The sequence below is a fragment of the Dama dama genome, chromosome 11, assembly GCF_033118175.1.
Source record: "Dama dama isolate Ldn47 chromosome 11, ASM3311817v1, whole genome shotgun sequence".
Classification (NCBI taxonomy): domain Eukaryota; kingdom Metazoa; phylum Chordata; class Mammalia; order Artiodactyla; family Cervidae; genus Dama; species Dama dama.
The window spans coordinates 4,523,985-4,550,705 of record NC_083691.1 but is presented as its reverse complement, the minus strand read 5'-3'; the positions used below and the strand labels follow the sequence as shown (position 1 = coordinate 4,550,705).

At 41.0% G+C, this 26,721-nt stretch overlaps 1 protein-coding gene across 2 annotated transcripts in view; it reads right to left on the bottom strand.

Annotated features, from left to right (window-relative positions):
- SETX (senataxin) overlaps positions 1-24,499 on the bottom strand; it is an 81,375-nt gene extending 56,876 nt beyond the window's left edge. The window contains exons 1-6 of one of the 2 annotated variants that reach the window (XM_061154341.1): positions 24,350-24,499; positions 23,423-23,539; positions 20,976-21,091; positions 14,540-14,723; positions 2,151-2,361; positions 106-215 (exon numbers count right to left, since the gene is read on the bottom strand). In XM_061154341.1, the coding sequence (XP_061010324.1) occupies positions 106-215; positions 2,151-2,361; positions 14,540-14,723; positions 20,976-21,031 (561 nt within the window). In that variant the 5' untranslated portion in view covers positions 21,032-21,091; positions 23,423-23,539; positions 24,350-24,499. The remainder of the gene's footprint in view (positions 1-105; positions 216-2,150; positions 2,362-14,539; positions 14,724-20,975; positions 21,092-23,422; positions 23,540-24,349) is intronic. The other variant, XM_061154342.1, reaches the window with a different exon arrangement.
- Positions 24,500-26,721: the final 2,222 nt, after the last annotated feature.

Below are 26,721 nucleotides of genomic sequence, written 5' to 3'. Positions count from 1 at the left end.
TGGCAAATATTTTACACAAAGTACACTCCAAAACTTCTATTATAGTTAGTCATCTATTGGTACAAAAGAAGGTATCCTCTTCTACTGCCTGTCACTGACACTCACCATTTCATTGGGATGAACCAAAAATAAATAGATCCCTGGATGTTTGTCAAAAACTTGAAAGGAGCAATTAGCTTGTTCCATCCGGCAAAGTGCTTCAACACATAATTCATCTAAATAGAAAAAATAAAGCAGTAAATGTAAGATAAAACTTATCAACTTAATGAGATTTCCTAAATCTGGCTCCTTCAGTTACTCTGTAAGTAAATGAAAAGTTTCTCATTTTTTTTTTTAAACTGAGGCAAAAAACAGTGTAAATGTACGAACAATATTCAATCTTCTGAAAGACTGACTGGTATATATGTGGTAGTCACGAAAGACTGTGGTATACATATATATGGTAGTCAAGGTGTAATTTATAATATATTCCTATGAATGACTCTGACTTTACTGATACAAACATCTTCTTTCACACGGGGCATAATTATCTCCAGAGGGCATCTTCTTAGAAGTAGGGTTAGAGTCCAATTCCATTAACATTTTACATGTTGACCCCATGTGAACTTCATTTTGTATCAGAGTGGTAACAACTTTGTCCACAAATGGCTATCTTGTCCTACTCTCAGTTACCGAGTACCCCATTTCCTCCACTGGTTGAAATACTATCATCATCAAACACTAAATTCCGCAAATACACTTGGTTTCCTTCTCGACTCTCTACACTGTCTATCAGTCTATCTGTGCCAGCACTATCCTAATCCCGTTGCTTTATGGAAATCTGTTACTTTCAGAAGTGTACTGAACAGACTGACACATGCATTCTATCAGATGAGCCAACTCTATTTTACCAAGCCTCAAAAGAATATCACAGTGACGGTGGTTAGCTTTGGGGAAGAGGAATAATGACTGGAAAAGTAGAAGAGCTCCTGGGGTGTTGATGTTTTGTTTCTTGACCTGGATGCCAGCTACACAATTGTGTTTAATTTATGAAAAATTAAGCTTATATACTTTTCTGGATATGGTACTGTTTAATAAATGCTTGAAAAATGACTTTAAAAATCTATTTTGAATTTAGGAAGAACTGATTTCTCTAGTAAATCTTTAGATCTACTTTTCAGTATACTGAAATAGAATAGAGAAATAAGTTAAATAACATGACAAGATAGCGATCAAAAAAATCTAGGAAGTGCATTATTCTACAGGGCAACCACTTGATCTCAGCAAGTCAAAAGTTACAGCAAAAGAAAAAAAAAAAGTTACAGCAAAAGAAAAAAAAAAAATGTGTGTGCATGGATGTAAGAGTAAATGATTCTGGATTAAAAGAGACATAAGAAACACGAACTAAATGGAACCAATGCAAAGTCCTTGACTGCACTCTAATTTAAATAAACCTGCCAAAAAAAATTCTGCAACTACTGGAAAAATCTGAACATGGCCTAGATACAGTAGTAGGTACCTAAAGGTACTCTTGTTCTGTTAGATTTGACAGATCATAAAAATGTCTTCAAGAGATTTGTATTAAGAAATGCAAATACAAAGGACCAAAATCTAGGCAGTTATAATATGCTATGTCATAGTAATTACTGAAAACTACTACACACCAGTGGTTCTGAACCTGGCAATTGTGCCTCTCTCTGGCCCCACCCAACAACTCCCAAGGGACATTTGGCACTATCTAGATACATTTTTGGTGGTCACAACCAGGGCAGAGGGAAGAGAAAGTCAGTACTGACATCTAGTGGAGAGAGGCCAGGGATGTTCCTATAACATCCTACAGGCCCACCCACCAAGAATTATCCAGTTCAAAATGTCAACAGTGCCAGGTCTGAGAAACCCTGCTATAGACAGATTCCAAGAATGAAAATTAACTGAATGAACAGATGAATAAATGGACAGATAAAGCAAGCAGAGTTAGATGTTAGCAACTGCAGAATCATCTATGTGGTATATACATGGTATTCACTGTGTAATTCACTTTACTATGTTTAGAAAAAATACTAAGTACCCTAATTATACATTCAAGGAACAGAGTTTTCAATATACATAACCAAAATTCTTACAATTCTTAAAATAAAACTGATACAACTGTGAAAACCCATGATACTCACTGACATGCTCATGTAAAAGCAGATACGGATATTTCAGTATTTCAAGAAGAGGAACTCGAAGCTTATTTTCAAAGTCTTGGCCAGTGAAGTCAAACAGCTGTGCCTCTCCGTTGTTGTCTACTATATATAACTCATCATCATCTCCAATTTCTGCCTTCATGGATCTTTCAAAGTGATTTATGAGACGTAAGGTTTCTAATTCCCATAAAACCTACAGGAAAAGAAAAATGAACCATGTGCTCTGTATCTTATGATCAACAAAATATACTGCATGCAGTGATCCTTCTAGAAAGCCTTTTCCTAAGTAAAAAAATTCATAAGTTTAAAGAAGTACTAACACCACATATTAGATTTATTTGAAGAAAACAGTCACTAAATGTGGCTTAGTGGACTTTTATGATACAGGAACATGAGCAATAGAGTATGAGACATTTAAAACATTGCTTTTGTAGAGTTCTGCTATAAATACATCAATATCTCTGTCAACTACACTCTGTTGAAAAGGAGAAGGTGGAGCTTCTTTGTTGAAGCATAAGATGGGCCTTCTGTGACTCCCCTTTTATATTCCAGCCATAGGTAACTACCCTGAAACATCAGTTTTAGCATAAAGACACTAGTTAGGTTTGTAGCTAGAGAATTCTGTACATGTCAAAGTTCATAAGTAATCATTCCCTCTCCTCTTTGTGGTATTACACGTATCTTTATGGTCTATGTTCCATTTTCCATCAGATACATGTAATAAACTAAATATTCAAAGCCATACATTTAAAATTGTATGTTTCACTTTGGTTACTATGACTAAAAAACATGCTTGTCCTTAGTGATTTTTGGGGCTTCCCTGGTAGCTCAGTGTAAAGAATCCACCTGCAATGCAGGAGACTGAGGTTCAGTCCCTGGGTCAGGAAGATTCCCTGGGGAAAGGAAGGGCTACCCACTCCAGTATTCCTGCCTGGAGAATTCCATAGACAGAGGAGCTGCTATGTGTTCACGGGATCGTGAAGAGTCACAAGATGACTGAGCAACTAACACTTTCACTTCACTGACTTATACCACCTACCCATTTAAAAAATGAAGAGAGGAGAAGGAAATGGCAACCCACTCCAGTACTTTTGCCTGGAAAATTCCATGGACAGAGGAGCCTGGTGGGCTACAGTCCATGGGGTTGCAGAGTCAGACACGACTGAACACACACACACCATGCCCCCATCCCCATCTACTTTTATTCCTGATCAGACTCTTAGCCTCTGCAGGGACTACTTTTGGAACCTCATCCTCAGGTTCCTCAGGTCTGCCTTGGAGGTGTTGCTGGTGCCCGCTTGGGAACCTGGATGCCTCTGCTTCACAGCACTCTCCTGGCAGGGCACAGGGAAGCAGCAGGTGGCCATGCACTCGGTTTGCTCCTGGACTGGCTCCCATGTGATTACTACGTCTTCTCCATGTCACCTTCAGTGTGGAAGCCTCCTCAGCCCTTCCTCTAAGCTGAGGTTCACCTCTCTGAAACAGAAGCTTGGGCATTGCTGAACTATGCTGATCTCTGTAAAAGCAAGATGCATTTTCTCCCGAGGTCTGTGGCAGTCAGCTCCCAAATGAAGTTTATTTAATAAAGGAATTAGTTCTAATTAAAAAAAAAAAAATGGAGAGAGGAGCAGTCTCAAGAAGGCAGAGGAAGAGGACAGGGAGACCACTTTCTCCCCCACACATTTATCAAAAGATCATCTGAATGTTAAGCAACTTCCACAAAACAACTTCTGAACGCTGGTGGAGGACACCAGGCATCCAGAAAGGCAGCCCAATCTCTATGAGAGGAAGTAGGACAAAATGTAAAAGACATATCAGACACAAAAGGTTTAGGGATGGAGACCATCCTGGGGAGGGAGTCGTGAAGGAGGAGAAGTTTCCACACAGTAGGAAACCCTCTCACATGCCTGTCTGTGGGGAGTTTTGGAATCTCAGAGGGCAACCTAACTGGAAGGGCGAAAAAAAAAAAAAAAACCCACAGAATACGTGCCTAACGGCAACTATATGTGGAGATGGAGAAGTGGCACAGACGCTCGCGTCTGCCACTATTGAGTGGGGACTGTGCAGGGAGGCACAGGCTGCATCATTGGTCCTTAGGGTAAGGACTGGGCCTGAATGTCCTGAAGACAATATGAGGAGCTCATATGAGATAGCTATCCAAACCATGGGATGGCCAGAGAGACAAAAAAATAAAAAAGCACCTTTCCCGCGAAAGGCTCTAACACTGCGTGGTGACCCCTGGCATGCTCACACAACAAAGGATTGCGCGAATATCAGGAGAGAGCAAGCCGAACACCAAAGGAGAGCAAGCCAGCTGCCATACAGGGCCCTCCATCTCCAGAGGCAGAGAGGGAGGCATGCAACAGCCAGAGCCAGAAGGCAAGGGGCTGTTTCAATCTCGGCCCGAGCCCACATCTTCCACCAAACTGTGAGCAGGCTCCCAGTTGCTAACCACATCTTCCTGGGATCCTGGATGGCTGACATCTGCCAGGAGTGTCGCAGCTTGATCAGCTCCCAGGGGAGACACACAGCACACCTGGACTCTGCTCTTGCAGCACATCCAGGAAACCGAGCTGCCAGGACCCGGGAGGTGAGCAAGATGCACGGCCCGCCTGAGACCGCGAGCTCGCCGAGCACCAGTCACCCCAACAAAACACACAGCCCGTCTGGGTCTGTGCCCTTGTGGAGCCCCCAAGAACCTGAGCAGCTCAGACATGGGACGTGCACAAAATGCAGGGCCCACTCGGGACAGCGCCCTTGCAGAGCACCCTGGAGCCTGAGCAGTGTGGACACAGGAAGTACATGCTGTCTTGGGCTGTGGAACCCAGTGTGGTCCATCCACTGAGCGCACTCCCGGCACAGGCCAGCAGTATTTGCTGCAGTATCCCTCCCGCCCACAACACATCTGCACAAATGAGCCTAAACAGCTGGCCACCTTCGCCCCCTTGTGTCAGGGCAGAAATTAGACACTGAAGAGACCTGAGAACAGAGGAAGCCAAAATAAACAAAGGGGGAACCACTCTGGAAGTGACAGGTGCAACAAACTAAAACCCTGCAGTTAATACTGAGACAGTGCATTTGAGGGGTACCTGTAGACCTTGGGAACAAGTACAAGCCAGAACAAAGGACTAGCTGACACTGAACTGACCCCACAGTGCCCACAACAGCACCAGAGAAAATTCCTAGATATATTTTTACTATTACCACTTTTTAAATTTTTTAAAACTTTTAGTTCTTTATTACTCCTTTAACTTTCATTTTTATAGCCTACTATTACCACCCCCCAAAAATTTTTTTAGAAATTTAGAATATTAGGGCATTTCTTTTTTAGAAATCAAATTCCATATATATGTTTTTTTGTGTGTGTGTGATTTTATATTTTTTATATTGCATTTTTGAGAGTCTAACTCTATACTAGGTTTTTAATCTTTGCTTCTTTATATTTGTTATCAATTTTGTACCTTTAAGAATCTCATCTACAGTATCCATTTTCACTAAGGGATTTGATTAACAGCTAGAATGCTCTCTCTCCTTTTGACTCCCCCTTTTCTCCTCCTGGTCACCTCTAACTCCTTCCTTCCTATTCTCTTCTCTATATAAATCTGTGTATCTCTCTGGGTGTTCCTGGCCATGGAGAATTGTTTCAGCATTAACCTAAGGGTTTAATCTTCTGTGCTGTATGGTTGGAGAAGTCTTGAGGTTACTGTAAGGAAAGGACCAAAAGCCAGAGTCAGTAGGCTTAACTCCAAAACTTTAAAACATCAGAGAACCCCTGACTCCAGGGAACTTTAATAGACAAGAGCTCATGCAAAATTCTCCATACCTACACTAAAACCAAGCTCCACCCAAAAGCCAAAAAAGTTTCAGTGCAAGACAAACCACACTAATTCTCCAGCAAAACAGGAACACAACCCTGAACATTAAAACATGGGCTTCCCAAAGCCATGCTGAACCCATAGGCAACCCAAAACTCACCTATTGGACACTTCAATGCACTCCAGAGAGAAGACCTCCAGCTGCACCCACCAGAAGACAGACACAAGCTCCCCCAACCAGGAAACCTTGACAAGCCACTAGTCCAAACCCACCCACAGGGAGCAAACTCCACAATTAAGAGGAACTATGAACTTCTAGCCGGCAGAAAGGGCACCCCGAACACAGCAATCTAAACAAAATGAAAAGGTACAGAAATATTCAGCAGATAAAAGAACATGATAAAAACCCATTAAATCAAACAAAAGAGGAGACCGTCTACCTGAAAAAGAATTCAGAATAATGATAGCAAAGATGATCCAAAATCTTGAAAGCAAAATGGGAGCTACAGTTAAATAAGACTAGAGGCAAAGATTGAGAAGACACAAGAAATGTTTAACAAGGACCTAGAAGAAATAAAGAAGAGTCAACAATGAACAACGCAATAACTGAGATTAAAAGCACTCTAGAGGGAACCAACAGGAGAATAACAGAGACAGAAGAGAGGATAAGTGAGGTATAAGACAGAATGGTGGAAATAAATGAAGCAGAGAAGAAAAAAGAATTAAAAGAAATGAGGACAATTGCGGAGACCTCTGGGACAAAGCTAGATGCCCCAATATTCGAATCATAGGTGTCCCAAAAGAAGGGGCCCATGTCCCAAACAGAAAGGCCATGAAAAAAAACTTAATAGCCAAAAACCTCCCTAAAATAGGGAAGGAAATAGCCACCCAGTCCAAGAAATCCAGAGTCCCAAACAGGATAAACCCAAAGCAAAACAACCCAAGACACATATTAAACTAACAAAGACCAAACAACAAAGAGCAAATATTAAAAGCAACCAAGGGAAAAGCAACAAATAACACACAAGGGGATTCCCATAAGGATAACAGTTATCTTTCAAGAGAAACCCTTCAGGCCAGAAGGGAATGGCAGGACATACTTAAAGTGATCAAAGAGAAAAACCTACAACCAAGATTACTCTACCTAGCAAAGATCTCATTCAGCTATGAAGGAAAAATCAAAAGCTTTACAGACAAGCAAAAGCTGAGAGAATTCTGCACCACCAAACCAGCTCTTCAACAAATGCAAAAGGATCTTCTCTAGACAGGAAACACAGAAAAGGTTTATTATAAAAAAAAAAAAAAAAACTAAAACAACAAAGTAAATGGTAACAGAATCATACTTATTAATAATTACCTTAAATGTAAATAGGTTAAATGCTCCAACCAAAACACAAAGACTGGCTCAATGGACCCAAAAATAAGACCCCTATATATGCTATCTACAAGGGACCCACCTGAAACCTAGGAACACGTATATACTGAAAGTGAAGGGCTGGAAAAGATATTTCATGCAAATGGAGACTAAAAGAAAGCAGGAATACGAATACTCGCATCAGATAAAATGAGCATGATAAGAGACAAAGAAGGACACACTATATAATGACCAAAGGATCAATTCAAGAAGAAGATATACCAATTATAAATATATATGCACCTAACACAGGAGCACCTCAATATGTAAGGCAAATGCTAACTAAGTATAAAAGGGGAAATTAACAGTAACAAAGTAGCAGTGGGGGACTTTAATACCTCACTCACACCTATGGACAGATCAACAAAACAGAAAATTAGCAAGGAAACACAAGCTTTAAATGATACAATGGACAGTCAAACCTAATTGATTATCTATATGGCATTTCATCCAAAAATAATGGATTTCACCTTTTTCTCGAGTGCACATGGAACATTCTCCAGGATAGATCACATCATGGGCTGTAAATCTAGCCTTGGTAAATTTTAAAAAATTGAAATCATTTCAAGCATCTTTCCTGATCACAATATGGTAAGATGAGATGTCAACTACAGGAAAAAAGATTAAAAATACTAACATGGAGACTAAACTACATGCTTCTGAATAACCAGATTGAGAAAGAAATCAAAAAGGAAATCAAAATACGCATAGAAACAAATGAAAATGAAAAGAAGACAAACCCAAACCTATTAGTTCAGTTGTTCAGCCATGTCTGACTCTTTACGACCTAATGGACTGCAGCACGCCAGGCCTCCCTGTCCATCACCAACTCCCAGAGCTTGCTCAAACTCATATCCATCAAGTCAGTGATGCCATCCAAACATCTCATCCTCTGTCATCACCTTCTCCGCCTGCCGTCAATCGTTCCTAGCATCAGGGTCTTTTCTAATGAGTCTGTTCTTTGCATCAGGTGGCCAAAGTACTAGAGCTTCAGCATCAGTTCATCCAGTGAGTATTCAGGACTGATTTCCTTTAGGATGGACTGGTTGGATCTCTTTGAAGTCCAAGGGACTCTCCAGAGTCTTCTCCAACACACAGTTCAAAAGCATCAATTCTTTGGTGCTCAGCTTTCTTTATGGTCTCACATTCATACATGACTACTGGAAAATCCATAGCTTTGACTAGATGGACCTTTGTTGGCAAAGTAATGTCTCTGCTTTTTAATATGCTGTCTAGGTTGGTCACAGCTTTTCTTCCAAGGAACAAGCGTCTTTTCATTTCATTCTTGCAGTCACCATCTGCACTGATTCTGGAACCCAAGAAAACAACTCTCCAACTGTTTCCATTGTTTCCCCATCTATTTGCCATGAAGTGATGGAATTGGATGCCATGATCTTAGTTTTCTGAATGTTGACTTTTAAGCCAGCTTTTTCACTCTCCTCTTTCAATTTCATCAAGAGGCTCTTTAGTTCTCTGCTTTCTGCAATAAGGGTGGTGTCATCTGCATATCTGAGGTTATTGAGATTTCTCCCAACAATCTTGATTCCAGCTTGTGCTTCATCCAGCCTGGCACTTCACAGAACGTACTCAGAGAGTTAAGTAAGAAGGGTGACAATATACAGCCTTGACGTACTCCTTTCCCGATTTGGAACCAGCCTGTGGTTCCATGTCCAGTTCTGTTGCTTTCTGACTTGCACACATATTTCTCAGGAGGCAGGTCAGGTGGTCTGGTATTTCCATCTCTTGGATTTTCCAGTTTGTTGTGATCCACAGTCAAAGGCTTTGGCATAGCCAATAAAGATGTTTTTTCTGGAACTCTCTTGCTTTTTTGATGATCCAACAGATGTTGGCAATTTGATCTCTGGTTCCTCTGCCTTTTCTAAAACCAGTTTGAACAGCTGGAAATTCACAGTTCATGTACTGTTGAAGCCTGGCTTGAAGAATTTTGAGCATTGCTTTGCTAGCATGTGAGATGAGTGCAACTGTGCGGTAGTTTGAACATTTTTTGGCATTGCCTTTCTTTGGGGTTGGAATGAAAACTGACCTTTGCCAGTTCTGTGGCCACTGCTGCGTTTTCCAAATTTGCTGGCATACTGAGTGCAGCACTTTCACAGCATCATCTTTTAGGAATTGAAATAGCTCAACTGGAATTCCATCACCTTCACTAGCTTTGTTTGTAGTGAGGCTTCCTAAGGCCCACTTGACTTCGCATTCCAGGATGTCTGGGTCTAGGTGAGATAACACCACCGTGGTTATCTGGGTCATGAAAATCTTTTTTGTATGGTTTTTCTGTGTATTGTTGCCACCTCTTCTTAATATGTTCTGCTTCTGTTAGGTCCATACCATTTCTGTCCTTTATTGTGCCCATCTTTGCATGAAATATTCCCTTAGTACCTCTAATTTTCTTGAAGAGATCTCTAGTCTTTCCCATTCTATTGTTTTCCTCTATTTCTTTACATTGATCACTGAGGAAGGCTCTCTTGTTCTTCTTTGAACTCTGCATTCAAATGGGTATATCTTTCCTTTCTCCTTTGCCTTTAGCTTCTCTTCTTTCCCCAGCTATTTGTAAGGCCTTCTCAGACAACCATTTTGCCTTTTTGCATTTCTTTTTCTTGGAGATGGTCTTGATCACTACCTCCTGTACAATGTTACGAACCTCCATCCATATTTCTTCAGGCACTCTATCAGATCTAATCCCTTGAATCTATTTGTCACTTCCACTGTACAGTCATAAGGGATTTGATTTAGGTCATACAAGAATGGTCCAGTGGTTTTCCCTACTTTCTTCAATTTATATCTAAAATTTGCAATAATTTTCCAAAATCTATGGGGTTCAGTAATAGCAGTGCTAAGAGGGAGGCTCATAGCAATACAAGCCTACCTCAAGAAACAAGAGAAATATCAAATAAACAAGAGAAACATCAAATAAACAACCTAACTTTACACCTAAAGCAACTAGAAAAAGTGAAAAGAATCCTGAAGTTAGGAGAAGGAAAGAAATCATGAAAATTAGAGCAGAAATAAGTGAAAAAGAAACAAAGGAGACTATAGCAAAAATCAGCAAAAGTAAAAGCTTGTTTTTTTGAGAAGATAAATAAAATAGACAAACCTTTAGCCAGACTCATCAAGAAAAAAAAGAATCAAATCAATAAAGTTAGAAATGAAAATGGAGAAATCACAACACACAACACAGAAATACAAAAGATCATAAGAGACTACTATGAGCAATTATATACCAGTAAAATGGACAACTTGGAAAAAATGGACAAATTATTAGAGAAGTGTAACCTTCCACAACTGAACCAGGAAGAAACAGAAAAGCTTAACAGACCCATCACAGGCTCAGATATCAAAACTGTAATAAAAAATCTTCCCAACAAACCAAAGCGCAGAACCTGGCTTCACAGGTAAATTTTAGCAAAAATTTAGAGAAGTGGTAACACCCATCCCACTCAAACTCTTCCAGAAAATTGCAGAGGAAGGTAAACTCCCAAATTCATTCTATCCCATCACCCAAATATCAAAATCAGACAAAGATGCCACAAAAAAAGAATACTACAGCCCAGTATCACTGATGAACATAGATGCAAATGTCCTCAACAAAATTCTAGCAAACAGAATCCAACAACATATTAAAAAGATCATACATCATATGACCAAGTGGGCTTTATCCCGGGGATGCAAGGATTCTTCAATATTTGCAAATCAATCAATGTGATACACCATATATTAACAAACTGAAAGATAAAAACCATATGATCATCTCAACAGATGCAGAGAAAGCCTTTGACAAAATTAAACACCCATTAATGATAAAAACTCTCCAGAAAGCAGGCATAGAAGGAACATACCTCAACATAAAAGCCATATATGACAAACCCACAGCAAACATTTTCCTCAATGGTGAAAAACTGAAAGCATTTCCTCTAAAATCAGGAACAAGACAAGAACGCCCACTCTCAGCACTACTATTCAACATAGGTTTGGAAGTCCTAGCCACACCAATCAGAGAAGAAAAAGAAATAAAGGGACTCCAGACTGGAGAAGTAAAACTCTCACTGTTTGCAGATGACATGATCCTCTACATAGAAAACCCTAAAGACACAACCAGAAAATTACTAGAGCTAATCAATGAATATAGTAAAGGTGCAGGATATAAAATTAATACACAAGAATCCCTTGCATTCCTACACACTAACAATCAGAAAACAAAAAGAGAAATTAAGGAAACAATCTCATTCACCATTGCAACAAAAAGAATAAAATACTTAGGAATAAATTTACCTAAAGAAACAGAAGACTTACATATAGAAAACTATAAAACATTGATGAAAGAAATCAAAGATGATACAAATAGATGGAGAAATGTACCATGTTCATGAACTGGAAGAATCAATATAATGAAAATAAGTATAATACTCAAAACAATCTATAGAGTCAATGTAATCCCTATCAAGCTACCAACGGTATTTTTCACAGAACTAGAACAAATAATTTCAAAATCTGTATGGAAACACAAAAAACCTTGAAAAGCCAAAGCAATCTTGAGAAAGAAAAATGGAACTGGAGGAATCAACCCACCTGACTTCAGACTATATTACAAAGCTAGTCATCAAGACAGTATGGTACAGACACAAACAGAAATAGAGATCAACGGAACAAAATAGAAATCCCAGAGATAAACCCACACACCTATGGACACCTTATCTTCAACAAAGGAGGCAAAAATATACAATGGAGAAAAGAATCTGTTTAACAAGTAGTACTGGGAAAACTGGTCAACTATCTGTAAAAGATTGAAACTAGTATGTTCTCTAACACCATACACAAAAATAAACTCAAAATGGATTAAAGATATAAATACAAGACCAAAAACTATAAAACTCTCAGAGGAAAACACAGGTAGAACACTGTCTGACATAAATCACAGCAAGATCCTCTATGACCCCACCTCCCAGAGTAATGGAAATAAAAACAAAAATTAAAAAAATGGGACCTAATTAAACCTAAAAGCTTTGCACAACGAAGGAAACTATAAGCAAGGTGAAAAGGCAGTGTTCAGAATAGGAGAAAATAACAGCTAACAAAACAACTGACAAAGAATTAATCTCCAAAATATATAAGCAGCTCATGCAGCTCAATACCAGAAAACTAAACGACCCAATCAAAAAGTGGGCCAAAAAACTAAACAGACATTTCTCCAAAGAAGATATACAGATGGCTAACAAACACATGAAAAGATGCTCAACATGACTCATTATCAGAGAAATTCAAATCAAAACCACAATGAGGTACCATCTCAAGTCAGTCAGAATGGCTGCCATCAAAAAGTCTATGAACAATAAATGTTGGAGAGTGTGTGGAGAAAAGGGAACCCTCTTACACTGTTGGTGGGAATGCAAATTAGCACAGTCACCATGGAGAACAGTGTGGCGATTCCTTAAAAAAAAAAGGAATTAAAATTGCCATACAACCCAGCAATCCCACTGCTGGGGATACACACTGAGGAAACCAGAATTGAAAGAGAACATGTATCCCAACATTCACTGCAGTACTGCAGTGACAACAGCTTGGGACATGGAACCCAGATTGTCTATCACAGACAAATGGATAAGGAAGTTTTGGTACATACACACAATGGAATATTACTCAGCTATAAAAAAGAACATGCTTGAGTCAGTTCTAATGAGGTGGATGTAACTGGAGCCTATTATACAGAGTGAAGTAAGTAAAAAAGAGAAACACCAATACAGTATATTAACGCATATATATGGAATTTAGAAAGACAGTAACAATGACCCTATATGAAAGATAGCAAAAGAGACACAGATGTAAAGAACAGACTTTTGAACTACGTGGAAGAAGGCAAGGGTGGGATGATTTGAGAGAATAGCATTGAAACATGTATATTACCAAATGTAAAACAGATGACCATGGAGAAGGAAATGGCAACCCACTCCAGTAATCTTGCCTGGAAAACCCCATGGACAGAGGAGCCTGGCAGGCTACAGTCCATGGGATCACAAGAGTCAGACACGACTTAGCGACTAAACCATCCACCACTACAAAGTGAATATATGCCTAAAGATAATGCGTGAAAAGGATATTTGCCATATACTAGCTAGTTTTTTGGTGGGAGGGTGGGAGTCAAGGAAGACTTGGGGTTATTTTTTCATCAACTTCCATTTTATACTTATTTATAATGGCCATTATTTTTACTAATACTGTAAAACTATGAAAACGAATAAAATACTAAAAGTTTCATATAGCCAAAAAAAAACAAAAACAAAAAAACAGATGACCAGTGTAACGGGCACTCAAAGCCAGTGCTCTGGGACAACCCAGAAGGATGGCGTGGCAAGGAAGATGGGAGGGGGGTTCAGGATTGGGGGACACATGTACACCCATGGCTGACTCATGTCAATGTATGGCAAAAGCCACAATAGTGTAATTAGCCTTAAATTAAAAGAAATTTAAACTTTTTTTTAAAAATGAAACGAGGAAAAAAAAAAAATGAAAAGAGGAAAAAAAAAACACTATTGGCCATTCAAACACCTGCCTGTAACACCGTCAAACACAATGACATAAAAACATGGAACTGAAAAAAACCCCATACATCATTTCATAAAACTGCTTTACATAAAATGACTATAAAAGGAGGATTATAAAATTCTGCTTTAGGTGTCAATTCAATTCCATTAGTCAATAAGCAATTACTCAGCACCCACTCTCTACAGGTAATGAGTTAGGTACTGCTGCTGCTACTGCTAAGTCATTTCAGTCGTGTCCGACTCTGTGCGACCCCATCCGCGGGATTCTCCAGGCAAGAACACTGGAGTGGGTTGCCATTTCCTTCTCCAAGGCATAAAAGTGAAAAGTGAAAGTGAAGTCGCTCAGTCATGTCCAACTCTTTTCGCCCTTATGGACTGCAGCCTACCAGGCTCCTCCTCCATGGGACTTTCCAGGCAAGAGTACTGGAGTGGGGTGCCATTGCCTTCTCTGGAGTTAGGTACTAGCAGTATTTTAACCTTCACAGTTTAAATCATACTGTCAAGCTCCTTGAATGCTTCCAATACAGTTCAAATGTATCCCCTTCCTAGTTATCAAGCTCAGGCAAAAACTACCCATTTCATACACGTTACCTCATGTAAGAATGGCAATTCGTCCCTTGCTTTGTGGTACTCAGCCACACACTCCAAGCAGTAGCAGAGGTCTTCATCAGCTGTCTGAAATTCACTGGAGCGGGTCTTGGATGCATAGCGTTGCAGGAAGTCAGTGGTGGAAGTACCACCTGGGGTACACCAACAACATGTACTCATTCTGCACCTGTACCCAGAAAAGACAACATTGAAAGATTAAAGGAAAATATCACATAACACTTCAGGACTATTCTGGTGGAGAATGGGTACACTTCCTACTAATGATCCTGTCTTCAACTTAAAATGTGCCTCCATCACATCCAGAACATTCTGCTGGCCAGCTTACCAATCCCTGGTTAAACTCAATCTGAGACAACTTGTAAAAACTGTATCTGTGACACATGAAAAATAATGCAATGAAAGCAGTTAGTAACAAACATCATAAGGTGACATACAGCTGTGCTATAAAGAAGGCTCAAAACTACTCAGTACGAATGGAAAATATACAGAAACAGAATTATCAATGTTCTCAAAATACAGACTTTGGAGGGCTTCCCTGGTGGTTCAATGGTGAAGAATCCACCTGCCAATGCAGAAGACACAGGTTTGATCCCTGGTCTAGGAAGATTCCACATGCCTTGGAACAACTAAGCCTGTGTACCACAACTATTGAGCCTGTGCTCTAGAACCTGGGAGCCACAACTATTGTGCCCAAGTGCCCTACAGCCTGTACACTGCAACAAGAGAAGACATCATGATGAGAAGCTTGAGCACTGCAATGAAGAATAGCCCCTACTCACCACAACTAGAGAAAAGCCCAAGCAGCAACTGAGACCCAGCACAGCCAAAAATAAATAAAGTACAGACTTTGGAGTGTTCTAAATCATATACTGGAGTCAAGTGAAAAGTTCAGGAAACCTTTCACATTCCCTGAGGCCATCTTCCAGAAATTCCTGGAAACCTAAAAAATCCATAAATATTAGTCCACACCAATAACAAAACTTCATAAAGAGAAGAATTTTTTCTATTGGTTATAAAGTACATATATGAATTTGCACATGCATGTATAAATTGCTGCCCATACATAACTCACTGCTCACCAATTTAGTATTAACTATAATGGCTACAAATACAACAGCTACAAACCTATTACTACTGAGTTTCATACTCTCAGTTTTTGATAGTTTCCAGTTTTGGATTGTATATCATCAGAGCCTCCACCATCCAAACTCAAGTAAAAAGAGTTAAGATAAAATTAATTTCCCAAATCCTAGCAGTCTCAAAGAGAACAAAGTAGCAAGATGGTACCTGGAAACGAGAGGAAATCCCAAGAACCAAATATGTCAAAGGCTTGAAGGAAAACAGAGTCAAGTTTATCAGAACTACAGATGGCATGAAGCAGAGGATAAGCAAACAGGGTGGAAGCCAAATCCAAAGAGATCTCCAATTCTAATGAGATGTAGTAAAAGCAACCTAAGATGCCACTAAATGCATATAAAAGCAAAGAGAAAGTTCACTGTCAGTAAGCAGTATACTACGGCTGAACAGAAAGCACATGTTTTGCACTGAAACAAAAGGCTGGGGCAGGAAAATATAAGTGAGTCTGGGGCATCTTGTAGCAACAGAAATAAAGTGCTCAAAACACAGATGGAGGGGGGCATGTCAAAGGGACATATTAGCCACCAACTTGAAAGAGGTCCCGTGGCCAAAGCTTAAAGAATTTTGAGTAACAAAATAACCTACTACTGGATTATAAGCCAGTACAAATATACATGAATCCATACTGATACAAATGAATGAATAAACAAATGTTGAGAAAGAGACAAATTTTCCTTATAAAAGAACTGCAAATAATATATATAGATATTCCCTATTCCAGGAAGTGGAGCTTAATCTTATCTTGAGTCAAGGCTGGACTTGGTGAAACACTTTCAATGAAAAGTGAAAATCACACATACAGTGGAGACACCTGGCAAACAAAACCTTAACCAAGTCATCAAGGTTAATATCACCGGTGCTAAGCCATGTTGGTAACCCCTGACATAGTGTGATGAGGCAGGAACTTCAACTCTGCATTATGCTGCCCCAAAACCACAGCCCCAGTCTATTCCCAAGAAAAACATCAAACAAGGCATTATCCCAACAGCTATGAGCTGTCTTTGACAACAAAAAAGAAAACCACACCCAAGGGAAATCAAACCAAGTGTTTTATACTATGAAAATGTTTTATGTTTTATTGGGAACTGGGCCAGGAAATTACCCAACAAACTTGATCTTGAAACCTTGATCTTAACTATCTAATGAATGTAAAGTATCAGCCTAATGGGGGAAAAGTTACAAACCCATCTGTAAACCCAATGAAATTCATTTCCTCACTGGATGAACTTAACCCATTCATTCTCATCAGAAGGGACAACATCCTCAAGGAGATGAAAACTAGTGGGAAACAAAAAAAGTCCCACTTTTTATGTATACAGCACAGATATACATAAAGAGTATAATATGTATGTATGTAATATAGTGGTGATATTAAAATCTATAGGAAATTCATAGGAAAGAAATGCCTAAAAAGTTTCCTTTCAGAGAGGGAGAACGGACAACAAAAGGTTAATATGATCCAAGGCACTGCATATTTGGGGACAGAAACTTGAATGTGTGAAATTTTTAAATGCATATCACCCTAAAATTCAGAATGAATAAACTCTGCTAATGGGAGGTCAATCACATCTTAACAAATCTTATAACTTCTGTATCATCAAAAACATGTATGCCTTGTGAACTGAATTTTTAAATTAATATTAACTGCATATTTTTTTCATGCTTCTGAAAAGAATTTAGGGCAGCTTTCAACATTAAAGTACATACAGTAAAGGACATTTTAAAAGGAGATTTAGAGAGAGAAATCAAAGCTTATTTAGAAAAAATTGCACTAAGTCCTAATTTAGGAGCTTCCTGAAAAGCAGAGCAAAAAGATAACATGAGTTACACAGGCCTCATCTGAAAAACCAAAAATATGTGAGTTAGACTTAAGAGCCTTGCCCTTTCTTGACACTACTTCTAACTCAATAACATTTTTTAAGGGTGCTGCAAACAAGGGAATACTGAGTAATATGATGGACACTATGTCACTATGTCTCTGCAGAATATAAATTTCAAAAAACTTCTTATACCTGAAAAAACAGTACTATAACACCAGGAAGTCTGCACAAGCTGGGTTTTTTCTGTTGATGTAATCTAATTTATTAAGTTTCATTTTCTATAGAGTGTGGAAACAGAAAACGAAACTTAGCAGAGATTTCTCAAACATCAACTGCTTCAAGCTTGACTTGAGCAGGCAATGGACTGCAGTCAACTGAAACTTTGAAAAAATGAACGTACTGAAATACAAGAAAGATGTCCTTTTCATTACAGGGGACTGGGATGCAAAAAGTAGGAAGTCAATTAACACCTGGAGTAACAGGCAAATTTGGCCCTGGAGTACGGAATGAAGCAGGGCAAAGGCTAATAGAGTTCTGCCAAGAGAACGCACTGGTCATAGCAAACACCCTCTTCCAACAACACAAGACTCTACACATGGACATCACCAGATGGTCTACACCGAAATCAGATTGATCATATTCTTTGCAGCCAAAGATGGAGAAGCTCTATACAGTCAGCAAAAACAAGACTGGGAGCTGACTGTGGCTCGGATCATGAACTCCGTATTGTCAAATTCAGACTGAAATTGAAAAGTGGAGAAAACCACTAGACCATTCAGTATGACCTAAATCAAATCCCTTAGGACTATACAGTGGAAGTGAGAAATAGATTTAAGAGACTACATCTGATAGACAGAGTGCCTGATGAACCATGGATGGAGGTTCGTGACATTGTACAGGACATTGTACATTGACAGGAATCAAGACCATACCCAGGAAAAAGAAATGCAAAAAAGCAAAATGGCTGTCTGAGGAGACCTTACATTTAGCTGTGAAAAGACGGGAAGCGAAAAAAAGAGGAAAAAGCAAAGATATACCCAATTGAATGCAGAGTTCCAAAGAATAGCAAGGAGAGATAAGCAAGTCTTCCTCAGCAATCAATGCAAACAAATAGAGGAAAACAACAGAATGGGAAAGACTAGAGATCTCAAGAAAATTAGATACCAAAGGAACATTTCATACAAAGATGCGCTCAACAAAGGACAGAAATGGTAGGGACCTAACAGAAGCAGAGATATTAAGAAGAGGTGGCAAGAATACACAGAAGAACCATACAAAAAAGATCTTCACGACCCAGATAATCACGATGGTGTGATCACTTACCTAGAGCCAGACATCCTGGAATGTGAAGTCAACTAGGCCTTAGGAAGCTTCACCACGAACAAAGCTAGTGAAGGTGATGGAGCTATTTCAAATTCTGAAAGATGACGCTGTGAAAGTGCTGCACTCAATATGCCAGCAAATATGGAAAACTCAGCAATGGCCACAGGACTGGAAAAGCTCAGTTTTCATCCCAATCCCAAAGAAAGGCAATGCCAAAGAATGCTCAAACTATCGCACAACTGCACTCATCTCACACGCTAGTAAAGTAATGCTCAAAATTCACCAAGCCAGGCTTCAGCATTATGTGAACTGTGAATTTCCAGCTGTTCAAGCTGGTTTTAGAAAAGGCAGAGGAACCAGAGATCAAATTGCCAACATCCGCTGGATCATGGAAAAAGCAAGAAAGTTCCAGAAAAACATCTATTTCTGCTTTCTTGACTATGCCAAAGCCTTTGACTGTGTGGATCACAATAAACTGTGGAAAATTCTGAAAGAGATGGGCATACCAGACCACCTGACCTGCCTCTTGAGAAACCTGTATGCAGGTCAGGAAGCAACAGTTAGAACTGGACATGGAACAACAGACTGGTTCCAAATAGGAAAAGGAGTATGTCAAGGCTGTATATTGTCACCCTGCTTATTAACTTATATGCAGAGTACATCACGAGAAACACTGGGCTGGAGGAAGTACAAGCTGGAATCAAGATTGCCGGGAAAAATATCAATAACCTCAGAATGCAGATGACACCACCCTTATGGCAGAAAGGGAAGAAGCAGCAGCCTCTTGATGAAAGTGAAAGAGGAGAGTGAAAAAGTTGGCTTAAAGCTCAACATTCAGAAAACTAAGATCATGGCATCTTGTCCCATCACTTCATGGCAAATAGATGGGGAAACAGTGGAAACAGTGGCCGACTATTTTTCTGGGCTCCAAAATCACTGCAGATGGTAATTGAAGCCATGAAATTAAAAGACGCTTACTTCCTGGAAGGAAAGTTATGACCAACCTAGACAGCATATTAAAAAGCAGAGACATTACTTTGCCAACAAAGGTCCGTCTAGTTAAGACTATGGTTTTTCCAGTGGTCATATATGGATGTGAGAATTGGACTATTAAAGAAAGCTGAGCTCAGAAGAATTGATGCTTTCGAACTGTGGTGTTGGAGAAGACTCTTGAGAGTCCCTTGGACTGCAAGGAGATCCAACCAGTCCATCCTAAAGGAGATCAGTCCTGGGTGTTCATTGGAATGACTGATGCTGAAGCTGAAACTCCAATCCTTTGGCCACCTGACGCGAAGAGCTGACTCACTGGAAAAGACCCTGATGCTGAGAAAGACTGAGGGCAGGAGAAGGGGATGACAGAGGATGAGATGGTTGGATGGCATCACCGACTTGATGGCCATGGGTTTGGGTGGACTCCGGGAGTTTGTGATGGACAGGGAGGCCTGGTGTGCTGCGGTTCATGGGGTCGCAAAGTGTCAGACACACACACACAAAGAGTCAGACCCGATGGAGTGACTGAACTGAAATACAAATAAATAAAATGCTGTATACTTTAATAACTATTAACAGCTGTTCAGTCACTCCGTCATGTGCGACACCTTGCAACCCCCCAGAATGCAGCATGCCAGTCTTCCCTGTCCCTCACTATTAGCAAAAGAAACTTTTTATTAAGAAAATTATGGAGGGACCTCCCTTGAAGTCCAGTGATTAAGACTCCACACTTCCAAGGCAGGGGGTACATGTAAGATCCCACATGTGCCGCCAAAGGAAAAAAAATTATGGAGTTTCATTTTTATTCAACTCATTCAAAGAGTTAGCCTACTCCCAGATTCCAGAAAGCAAAACTATAAATTTTCTCAAAGTAGATGGAAGTTACTGCCATACAACAGGTAAGAATGGGATTCAGAACACAGAACAGTGCTACAGAGCCCATCAATAACAGAAACATCCGTTTCCACAGCTCCTCTCAAAAGGTCATAAATGGGTGTTGTTATGTCCTTAAAACAAAATCATCATTGGCCTGATAGTTAAGCCGAAAAAATGTGAACAGGGTATAGTAAGTATATTGTGATTTTTTTCTTTAAAGGGAAAACTGTTGGTAGATAGCTATGAACCTTGCAAGTTTTTGCACAACTCACTTCTTCTGGAAGGCGGTTTTGTTAATTTCATCAGCGTTTTTACTGCTGGGAACCATTACTGAACCACAAATGCGAGTGTCCTGGGAATCCTCAAGCTGCAGAAATCAGAGCTGCTCCTGTGCATTAAAGAGAGAGCTGATTTGATGATCACAGAGGATGCTTCACCAGAGATGTAACTGTTACTTTCCACTACCTTAGCCAGGGCTACCATTTCTCAATAATAGTTGGCCAGAAACTTCATATAACAATCACTTTCTTCTACCCTTCCTAGCTAAAACATCTTGGAATTTTTTAATTTATTTATTGGCTGCACCACACAGCATGTGGGAACCTAGCTCCTCCACCAGGTATCAAATCAGTGCCCCCTCCATTAGAAGGCAGAGTCCTAACCACTGGACCACCAGGGAAGTCCCACTTCTTGGAAATTTTAATTCTCAAAAACTTCTTTGCAATTGCTTTCATTTATTTTTTCCCCCCTCAGCCAGGCCAAGTGGCTTGTGGGATCTTAGTTCCCCAAAACTGAACTAAGGGACTGAACCCAGGCTGCAGCAGTGAAAGCACTGAGTCCACTAAGAAACTAACCCTTGAAAAAATAACTTAGTTCCTTTGCACTCTAGGTTGTATCTTACGTTTCACTGAATGTTTTCACAAAAGTCCCTAATAATCTCTGTAATATCAAATCCAGTTGGTTCTTTACTGGACTCCAAAACGTGAAAGTGCTAACATTTAATCCATAGCTAATATACAATTCTCCTTTCACTTCCTCTACCCAATCTCCAGAACCATCTGGTTCCTTTTCCCCCTCCTAATATCAAAATGTCCAAAGGTCTGTCCTCAGGGCTCTATCCTCCTCTTCATTCAGTATCCTCTTTCTAAGTGACTTAATTCAACCCATAACTACTACTTATACTGAAGCTTCCCAAAGACTAAGAATGTATGTAAACTCAGTGCAATGCTTACCTATGTTTCAGCTACTCAATGATAGCCTAGCCTAGATTTCCAGAAAGATATACAGCTGTCCCTCAGTACTTGCAATTGGTTCCAGAAGATAAAACCCCACCATGGATACCAAAATCTGCAGATGCTCAACTCCCCACATAAAACAGTGTAGCACAATGAACACAGCTGGCTCTCTGTATTCACATATGTGAAACCTGAAGATATTGAAGGCCGACTCTACTCAATATCCAACTATATAAAAAATCTCTACTCACCTGACTGGTGCGTCAGAGTAAACAGGACCAGAACAGAACAAAGTCTTTCCCTTAAATCTGTGATCTATCCTGTATGCTCTATACCCATGGTATTACCATGCCTTCAGTTTTCAAACCAGTAACCTGTTAATTGTATTCTCTCTTCCCTTAGACCCATCTCTACAAGTTCCACAGTGTCTACCACCTTGATTACATCTGCACTTAACTGTCAGTGAGACTGCCACTGCTTTAATACATTTTCACTATTTGCTTAGATTCCATAAGAAAACATAAATGATCTGCCTCTTGTTTGATCCACCATAAATTCTTCCCAAAAATGCTGCCAAAGGCCAAACCAAAAACTGGACTTTGAAAGCACAGATGACTTTGCTACATCTGGGCAATAACTTCTGAGCTCACCACACCAGTCCCTGCAAGAGCTGGCTTCAGCATCATCTCTTGCCATTTCCCCCTCACTTGCTCTTCCTAAAATGCCTCCTGGTATCTGGCATTACCTGCATTTATGGGAGCTCTTCTGCCTTTAACACCTACCCTTCAGACCTTTGCCTGGATCTTAAACCTGAATATGCATGACTCACCAAATGAACTTGGTAGAAAAAAGCAGATGGTGAGATACCACTGATAAAGTTCAGGTTCAATCTAAAACAATTCCAGCAGTGATAAAAAGCCAGATTTGAGATCTACCTATGTGCAATTCATCTCTGAGCATCATCATGCCTGGGGGCTAGGAGTCTAACTCAGCCCCTCCCTTTCCAGTTTGACTTTCTTCTTGGTCCTCTCAGGACTCTATACAGTTTCTATCACTACATTCACCTTGTCAGGCTAAGATGTTTACTATCAGATGTTTCCCACATACATGCTCCATCCTCAAAAATTTTGAGTCTTTTAGGGGGCAGAGATCTCTTTTGTATATACTTTACTTCAGTGCTGGGCACATATTAAGTGACTGAAAAAAAAAAAAATGTCTTAAATGTTAATTTAACAATTACCTGGGGTAGTTCCTGGTGGTCCAGTGGTTAAGAAATCACCTGCCAATGCAGGAGCCATAGGTTCCATCCCTGGTCTAGGAAAATCCCACACGCCCTGGGGCAACTACTGAACTCTGCTCTAGAAACCATGCTCCACAAGAGAAGCCACCTCAGTGAGAAGCCCACACACCGCAACTAGAGAATGCCCACAGCAACTAAGACCCAGCACAGTCAAAAATACATAAATCTTAAAAAAACAAATTACCTGAGGTGATGGCCTACGGAGAAGTGATCCTCTCAGTTGAGATGCCTGGATTTATTTGAGAATGGGTGAGGATCTGCATTCATATACACCCAGACTCTGGCTCCGCAAAGAACATTTCTGAAAAGGCAAAACAAAACTAGGAAGTGGTTTATATACTCTCATCTGAGTTTCACATCAATACTTACAGAGCGGAATGTAACCATTTGATGAAAAAGCTCGGGGCTCAGAGATTAGACAACTTGCCTGTGGGTCTACTGCCATTCTGACTCCACAGGGGGGAGTAGTTTCATGGGAGACCTCGTCCCCACACAGGGGACAGAGTGAGCCACTGTCGAAAAACCCCAATTAGCAAATGTAAGTGAGTTCAGCCCTAGGACCGTCAGTAACTAACTCATCTCTGTAGCTTTAAATGGCAAACCGATCCTTGGAGACTCGTGACGGTTCCTTCAGGGTCTTGGTACATTGTCGCTCCTGGGAAGTGGGGAAGGCGGCAAAGCCCCTTGTGGCTGGCTGTCAGCGATACATCGCCTTCAGGTGGTGCAGGAGGACTCAGGTGGCCACTCGGGAGTGGCACTCTCTCCAAAGTCACGGACCCCATCAGGAGAAAGTAGGGGGCGTCGAAAGGACAGAAACTTTCCACAGTGAGACCCCCCCAATCAATCCCACCTAATTACGCAGTGCCCAGACCCAGAACCGCTCACACGGGACCGCAGTGTAGACGACGTGAAAGGAGAGGACGGGGGTCCCAACGCCCGGGGCCCCGGGGCGCGAGAAGCACAGGAGGGTGGTCCAGCGGACGCGGCGGGGATGCTCCCGCTTCGCGCGCCTCAACTCTGCTGAAGGACGCAGCCAAGCTCGCGCCGCCCCTCCCCCACCCGCCCGTGCCTCACGCGCCGCGACGGTTACTCCACGCGGCCCGGCACTCACCAGCCGCGCGCGCACTCGGGCCCACCGGGCCTGCAGCCTCGGGCCCGCCGTTCTCCCCACCCCTCGCTCGGGCTCACGCCGGTGGCTAACCCGCCTCCATGCCTCGGCTCAACAGTCGGCCGAGGGCGGAAGCGCGGCCGCGCAACACTAAGCGCCTCAGCCCGCACCCCATCAGCCAACCAGCGGGCGCCGCGAGCACAGGCCCCGCCCCCTGCGCGGCGTCGGCCGTCCGCAGGCCCCGCCCCAGCCGCCGCTCTCTTGTTTTGATGCCCCCCGAGGGGCGGGGCGTGAGGTAGAGGAGCACCCGGGCTCAGCCAAGAGGCCGGGAAGCCCGGCGTGGCGCCACTTCCGGGCTAGGGTCTGGCCAATCAGGAGTGTCTTGCGGAGAAAGAGGTTGGGGGGGGGGGGGGTTGGAGGGAGGGGCAGGGGAAGGAGGGAGGCGGAGGCAGGGGCAGGAGCGGGAGGGAGGGCAGAGGCCCCTGGGGCCCTTGAGGCAAGTTTGCGGCCTAGCGTTGACCGCGGCCTGGCCAAGGATTTCTGCCGGTAGCAGCCGTGCCTGACGCCCACCCTGGGCCCCCTGTACGCCTACCCTCCTGCCTTTTCCGTTCGGTTCTGTTTCTTCTCTCTTCGACGCCTCACGAGTTTCAATAGAGCCTGTTATGAGTTGCGAAGCAATTTTTTTTTTTTCTCTTTAGATTTAAGACCTAAAATAGGATAGTGTGTAAACAACACGTAATTCGTGGGAAATAGATATACACTTTGTAAAAAAAAAAAAAAGATACTGCAAAAAAAAAAAAAGATACTGCAAAGAGAAGAAATAATACAGATGAAAACAGTACAACCACCTGGAAAGTCTACCCTTTTCTTGACGCTACTACTGACTGACTTTGACGATGACGACGACGACGACAAGGCGCCACCACTAGCTGAGAAGGTGACACACACAAAAAAATAATTACTAGTTCTGATCAAGGCTCTAAGGGAAAGCAGAGGCCAAGACACGCCCAGTCCGGAGAAGCAAAGCAGAGGCCGAGGCGGGCCCAGTCCGGAGAAGCGGGCCAGCGATGACCTTACCCCGGAGAACTCAACCCGCAGAATGAGAAGGGGCAGTGGGTGAAGCGGGGATAGGGTCCTGGTGAACATTCCAGAAGGGGTGTGGCTTATCGGAAAGCCTGGTGCCCGTTATGTAAATTTTAACCGTCCCTGCGCAAGGTATTGACCGTTAATTCTTCCTTTCTCGGTTTTCTTCTGTCTCTTGGACGGTGTTAGCCAAAGTAAAATCTAGTAGTTAAATAGGAAAGTCACGAATTATATATTGTGCTATAAGTTGTGTCTGTATATCCTTTAAAAAATAATATTAGTACTTCTGAAAAATAGGGATCCTGCTTGCTATTGAAAAAAAAACTGATTTTTGAAAGAGAGACAAGATAGTAAAATATCACCTGAATTTCTATGTACCTGAGATAACCATTTTCATTTGTATCCTTGCACGATGCATTACATACGTTTCTATTAAACTAGACATGAAAGGATGGTTGTATAAAATGCTATAACTGCTCACCATGGTGTAAGAAACGGAGTATTACAATGAACACTGAGGGGAGGGGCTTCTCCATTACACATTGTAAGCTTGGGCTAGGGACACATGAGAAAGTGTTTTAACTTCTTGTAGAATCAGAAAACAAGTGAAATTTTAGGTTGAGGAAAACCTATTAATAGTTACCATCTGTCTTTATACCAACACAGTCCTAAAATGCGATTTTTGGTATTTTTAAGGAGAAAAGTGCCCATGAAGGCAAAAAGTGCCTACCGCCCCCTCTAAAGTCATAAAGTCACCCTGCCTCTGAGCCCACTGTGGGCATTTCCTTATCGTTTTATCACAGTTGTCTTTAATCTGTAACTATATTAAGTTTTGAATGTTTTTAAACTTTATAAAGTTAGACTGAAGGCAGTCTCCCTCAAATTTGCTTTTTACACTCAGAGACCCATTGATCCAAGGTATGTTCAGGAGTTGTAGAGCCCAAAGTCTACACAACTTAAAGGGTGTGTCTTTAATATTTATGTGAAATGAATGCCACGAACTACAAATTTTTAAATGGACAAAACCCACAGATATTAAAATTTTGAGAGACAAACATGTAAGCTGCAAACAATTTACTAAAAGTTGTGTATTTGGACTTTAACCTCAGTAATGAGGTTCATGAGGTTAATGAGGATTATTTATTACATAGAGAACAAAAAATAATTTGGTCTTTTTTCTAGTAAGGTTGATAAAATGTTATTGAGTTTATAAAAGTTTCAAGTTAATATTTCATTTGATAATGTGCAAATTTTTAGGATTATCAAGTTTAAAAAATTTTCTATCAAGCCTT